We start from the raw sequence: 6,000 nt of genomic DNA on the forward strand, positions 1-6,000 counted from the left end.
ATTCGGGACCCGCCATACATAAGGTTCAAATGTGCAGCCCTGCAATTCCTGACTCACACTACTGCTGGCAGCAGGATACAATTTAGGGAATACACAATGTAATATAGATACACAAGTTTGCTTCCCTCTGGCCAAAGAAGTGGGGGCAGTAGGGTGTGGAAGGGGCAGATAGAGAAGGGGAGGGGGCTCTCAAGTAATAGGACATGAAAAGAGCATTGCTTGGCCATTCCAGGAACGGCCCAGCATGACTCAGGCCTGTTTTCCAATGGCCATGAAAACATATCACAAAGGTGTCAGTTTTTGTACCAGTTGAAAGGGTAAAAACCTATTACTATATTTTGCCACTGGTAAAGGAGGTCTCATAGTGTATCACGAGTGATTTGCCAACACGGCAATGTCACACCGCTAACAACGGTTTCTGGTGTTGCAGACACTTTATTGGAAGTCTATTCATACATTTGCAAAGTGTGAATTCCATTGCAATCAATGAGGTATGTGCCATATTTTAATAATGTTGCTCAATAATAACACCTGCCAATACCTGCTTTTTTCAATTTCAATGTACCATCAACTTCATCAAAAAACGTTCGCACTCAATCGGTGTCCATAGCCAGACTTCGAGTATTTTAAAATAAACATGTTGTTTCAAGTTATGCAATCGGTTCTTTTGCGTACGCATGTGCATGTTAGATGATGTAGTGGTTTGCATACTGTGTTACAATCCCAATATAATATGGGTTTAATTCTTGGCAATCGTCAACGGTTAAGGGCGACGACTAAAATTTGTCAATGTTAAACGAATTAGGAACAAAACTAAATTCCAAGTTACATTTAAATTTTTCTGCACTGCTGACCAGGGAAACATCCCATTAAATTCACTACACACAAGAAGCTGGATTGCATTTTTGTCGAGAACCCAGAACTTTAACGTAACATCTCAACAGTGCTAACGACTACTACTTAATAATTATTATTTTACTAGGTAAGGCCCACTGAGCTGTATAGCTCTTTTTCAGAAGCAACCTGGCCACAAATGATAGCTCAAAGAAGTGGCTTATTGTGTGGAAATTTATAGCAGCCAAATGCTCTAAACGCATGTTCCTGGAGAGAAAAACTGGAGGACCCGGAGAAAAATCCACGCGACCGCAGGGAGAACATGCAAACTCCAAATATACAGCAGGCATCAGGGTCGGGATCGAACCAACGACCTGCATACCAGGCGAGGTAGTTAGCGTCTCGCCGCTGCAACACTCCAGCACAGATGTTAACCCTCTGAGCAACACAGTAACAACGTCAAGCATTAAACGTATATTTTTTTACAAAAAACGTTTAAAAAAACCTGCACTGTTGATACAGAGCTGCCACTTCTCAAGCTGTGAAGCGATTTGCGCCATTAGGCCTCGGAACCAAACCATGCACCCTGTCCACTTTAGGTCATATGACAATTACACCCACACAGCCAGTTGAGGCAGCCATAGAGCTGGCAAAGTCAATTTATCAGAGCCAACACTGACATTTAATATGGAATTGTGCAGACAAGAACAAATAACGTGGATAATAGTGCAGAATGGAGTATATCATGTGTGTCTTCTGCCGAAAGGCATCTACATGCAGCATGTGGTGGTCTCGCAATCATTTGTCAAACCACATGTTGACTTTAAAGAGCAGGTGAAAACTCATTCAGACACAAGCTTACCTTTGCAAGAGGAGTGTGATAATGCACAGGAGGTACTATGTTACTGTTACCACTAACGTTCTTGCAAAATGTCTGTATTTGTATATTGTATACAACAGCAGATGTGCATTCAAATGTATTTCCCACCATTATAAAATCCTAGGGATGGGTTATGATAATCATGAGACCACAAATGATGCGATTATAATGACAATGATTTTTAATAAAAGTACACAATTTATTCTTGATGATTCTGCTAATTTGTAAATAATTATTACAATAATGGCACTGGTGATCCGTGAAGATAACGATAAGAATGACAATCCCAAATGATAATCCCAAGACTATTATAGTACTACAAAATTTGACAATGAAGATGACGGCGATGCCACCGATGATCCTGCTGCCATGATAATGATGCTTTATGACAATACCGACACCAATGCCGGTAAACCCTTGTGCAGGTGTTGGTGGTGGAGGTAGCGGTGGTGGCAATGGGGACTGTTGTGACCATTCAGGGAGCGAGTACCTGCCCTTCCAGCATGTCGCGGTGCACTGCGTTCCGATCGGGCTCTCCGCTGTTGGTGCGACCGATAGAGAGGCTGTGGGCCTTGCGCTTCTGCTTCGTCGAGGGACGCGAGACGCCTCCTGCGGCGATGCCACCGCTGCCCTCTATCGGCATCCTGCCTCGGCCCTCCCTGCGCAAGACAAGAGAACAGCCCACCACCACCACCCCCCACAAATGCTTAAGAGTGGAAGCAGTACTCCCCTCGATCTAAGAATTCCTATCGGCCAGCTGACCGTGAAACTCGTGAACTGGCTGGCCCAGCGCCGCATACGATGTACAGTGTTTGTGAACGTTAGTTAATTATTTGAAGACATGAGAGACATTTGTTGTGCCAAAAATGCATTTTTTTTCTGACAACAATATCTGTATGTGTGTTGAACAATGTGAGCAATTCCACACCTCCGATTAGCACGGTTGGCTACGTACGGTCCGAAAGTTCAACATACATACAATGGTGCACATTTAACGTCGCATAAATTTTACTATATAAACATTTGAACCCAAATGGGTAACACAATTAAATCAAGCATACTACTCTACGCTTGGAACAATCGGCAGCGTGTCTACTTTCACTCTGACACTTCTATTATTCTACAACTTCATGCACAGCTCTCATAATGCAAACACGCTCTTCCACCCATGTGTATCTGTCCTTCAATTCACTTAACTACCGTAACTGCATTTGAACTCCCTTTACCGACAGCCTCGTGTCTCTGTCCGCATATCATGCTAATGTCACACCCATGCACTGTAGGGGAGCGGCTCTAACCACTCTTCATTGGTGCCGTTAGCGTTTCCATATCTTCATGAGGATTGCTTCACTACACATGCACAAGTGCCCATTGTAACTTAGCAACACGGCTCTATGTGCAATAGATAAAGGAAGGTAATGTTTAAAAAACACCTCGGTGTTATGACACGCCATGAAGACGCATGCAACATTGTACTGAAAATGAACTGTTTTTTAATTATCATTGTACAATTTTCATAATAGCAATACTGTATGTTATGAAATTAGTTAAAATGCAATGGTTTTCTGAATAAATACAGTAATGTTATACATGATATATATGTAACAGCTTATTGAAGCAAACACAAGTTATGCATTTATTAGGCGCCTAGGTAATTCAATGATTGACAAGAGCATTCAAACTTCCATCAAGGTGCCTTTGATTTGCCTGCACGTGGCTCAATAATCAGCAATATATTGCACCAAATTGCTGTATATTTAAATGGATATCTTTGTAAGCACATTCTCCCCCTTATTACCTATTTATAAACGTAAGGGGCCCATGTTTGGCATCATTTGGCATGTAAAGATGTATTTAATTTTGAAAACCTCGTGCAATTGCAATATAATAGCATAGCCCATTGTGTGCAGGTTTCACGGCCTCCCGCATGTGAAAATTATCCTCAAAACATCACTTGCAAAAGATAAAACAAATGTGACATGCAGCAGCTCACCTGATTAATCAAAGAACACTGCATTGCTACATCTGTTATAATGAAACTCTGGGTTGTTATCTGCTTAAATTGTAATTGTCTCCTATACTAAAGTAACTCGTTGAGAACCCAATTGCAATGCAATGGAAAATAAGAGACAGCTTGGACATTTTCATACTCTGCTCACAATCCTATACTCTGAGCACTAAAAGTAATCAGTTTTTTAATGCAATATGAAAATATTTTTTTCATATATATAATTTAAGAGTTTAAGCCATTTAAAATAAACCATGCCAGTCTTCTGTAATCATTACTCGCACCTCATCGGTGTCGCTATTGTCTTCTGAACTTCTTCCACCGTTTCAATGCAATGTTTATGTGTAGCATGGGAAATCTCGTTTAGCCAGTTACCCAGCTAGTTTCGGTGACAACGGCCCCACACAAACTCGAGTTTACAATATCTCACCATCTGGTGTAAGACCTTCCTCTTGGTTGCTGACATATGCCCTCTGGGTGCCAATCAAATGCCTGCCACCCTCCATCCTGCAGCTAAACCCGCCTCCCTCCATCATGTAGATAACCTGCTCCCCCTCCCTATCCATCCAAGAGGTAACCAGCCCCACCCCCATCCTATAGGTAACCTGCTCCCCCCCCCCTATCCATCCTAGAGGTAACCAGCCCCACCTACATCCTATAGGTAACCTGCTCCCCCCGCTATCCATCCAAGAGGTAACCAGCCCCACCCCCATCCTATAGGTAGCCTGCCCTCTTCCGTCCTGTAGGCGACCTGACCCCCCCACTCCATCCTGCACACATCCAACACATTTAAATATTCTCTTCCTGACTTTATATACACCTCCCTGTCACATTCTAGTCCAAAATTCCAAGTTAATTATACACTATCCTGCCGTGAAATTGCTACGCCCCTCCCCCAAAGCATGCACTTGTGTATAAAAGAGAAATCGGGAAGTTTATGTTATCGTTGAACTGTAAAAAAAAGTCCAACATTCTGACCCGGATGGAAACTCATTAAGGTCCGTTTGAGGTCATGGCCTCATATTAAACACAGAGACACGTGCGGTTATCAGATCACCTAATCACCCTTGTGCCACATGCCCACCACATGGCCACCACCACCCTTCCCACATGCCCACCACATGGCCACCACCACCCTTGCCACATGCCCACCACCACCCTTGCCACATGCCCGCCACATGCACAATCACACGGTAAATGACCAAATCATTTGAGATGCACCTAATTGCGTCAACTTCGTGACGGTCCAAGCTTGCTGCGTTTGACTCCCCTGGTTAGTGTTTGGATGGATGACCACCTTGTACAAAACGTGTTGTTACAGAGGCTGCTGTGTGGCTACGTTGTGGGCAGCAGAGGGCATCGTTGTATATCACTGCACGTCAATTCTCCCCACCTCACAAACCTGCACTGACCAGCGTATATATAATGAAGCTCAACAACCAGTTACGAACCTCATCCACCAGTGGATTGACAAACAAGGGTTGTATACGTGTACACAATTTGTACTTGTACACAATTTGACTTTATACTGTACACATTCCTGACTTAAATACGCTGCAGACCTAATTGCCCGCGAATGTTTATCCCCAACATGGCAATGTTGATTCTTACTGTACCCGAGTGCATCATAATCACGTGCATATGGCCATGATGCAAATACAGATGTTAAAAAATACACACACAATGTAAAGTACTAGACGCATAAGGATACAACAGTTATAAAAATATCAGTCTTTAATAACAATTATCTATAAAATATATTGAGGCCTTAAGAGGGCCCAGGGCTTCGCGAATTCAGTCCCTACCTTGATAACTCAATGATACACTGATCGCTTGCAAGTCCGAAACTGCCTGTGGTCACAGGCGTTCCTTTCGGTTCGCTCTCGGAGGGGTCGTCTTGCGAATCATTAACGAGCAGGGAGTACAATTTGCCACAGCGACAGCGACAACAACAACAACACAACGATGCCGATTATCACCCTGAATTTGAGGCGTGCCGAGATGGCGACACCTTCCAGCCAGTCGCGGGCACTGCACTCTGGGCCGTACCACTATGAGAGGGGATTAGTGGTTGTACAAACTGCTACTAAAAGCGATTATTTTTCGAGTTTCATAATAATTTATAAAAAAATGATAATCTAAAATTAAATGCTTTATTCGTGTCGTTGTGAGTAAAGTTTACTCGCACTGTAAGGTTTTTAGGAATTTTAATTAAAATGAACTCCCCTCCATGCTAAAGTGGTACATTCCAATTGTGTTGCTCAAGGGCTGAAGACAA

General features: G+C 43.0%; 1 protein-coding gene across 2 annotated transcripts in view; it reads right to left on the reverse strand.

Moving 5' to 3' along the window:
• Positions 1 to 5,729, reverse strand: part of WDR37 (WD repeat domain 37) — a 38,986-nt gene extending 33,257 nt beyond the window's left edge. Inside the window, exons 1-2 of one of the 2 annotated variants that reach the window (XM_061563335.1) lie at positions 5,702 to 5,729; positions 2,205 to 2,373 (exon numbers count right to left, since the gene is read on the reverse strand). In XM_061563335.1, coding sequence (XP_061419319.1) covers positions 2,205 to 2,357 — 153 coding nt within the window. In that variant the 5' untranslated portion in view covers positions 2,358 to 2,373; positions 5,702 to 5,729. The other variant, XM_061563334.1, reaches the window with a different exon arrangement.
• Positions 5,730 to 6,000: the final 271 nt, after the last annotated feature.

Source organism: Lethenteron reissneri, chromosome 31 (genome assembly GCF_015708825.2).
Source record: "Lethenteron reissneri isolate LAM-NWPU_2019-01 chromosome 31, ASM1570882v1, whole genome shotgun sequence".
Classification (NCBI taxonomy): domain Eukaryota; kingdom Metazoa; phylum Chordata; class Hyperoartia; order Petromyzontiformes; family Petromyzontidae; genus Lethenteron; species Lethenteron reissneri.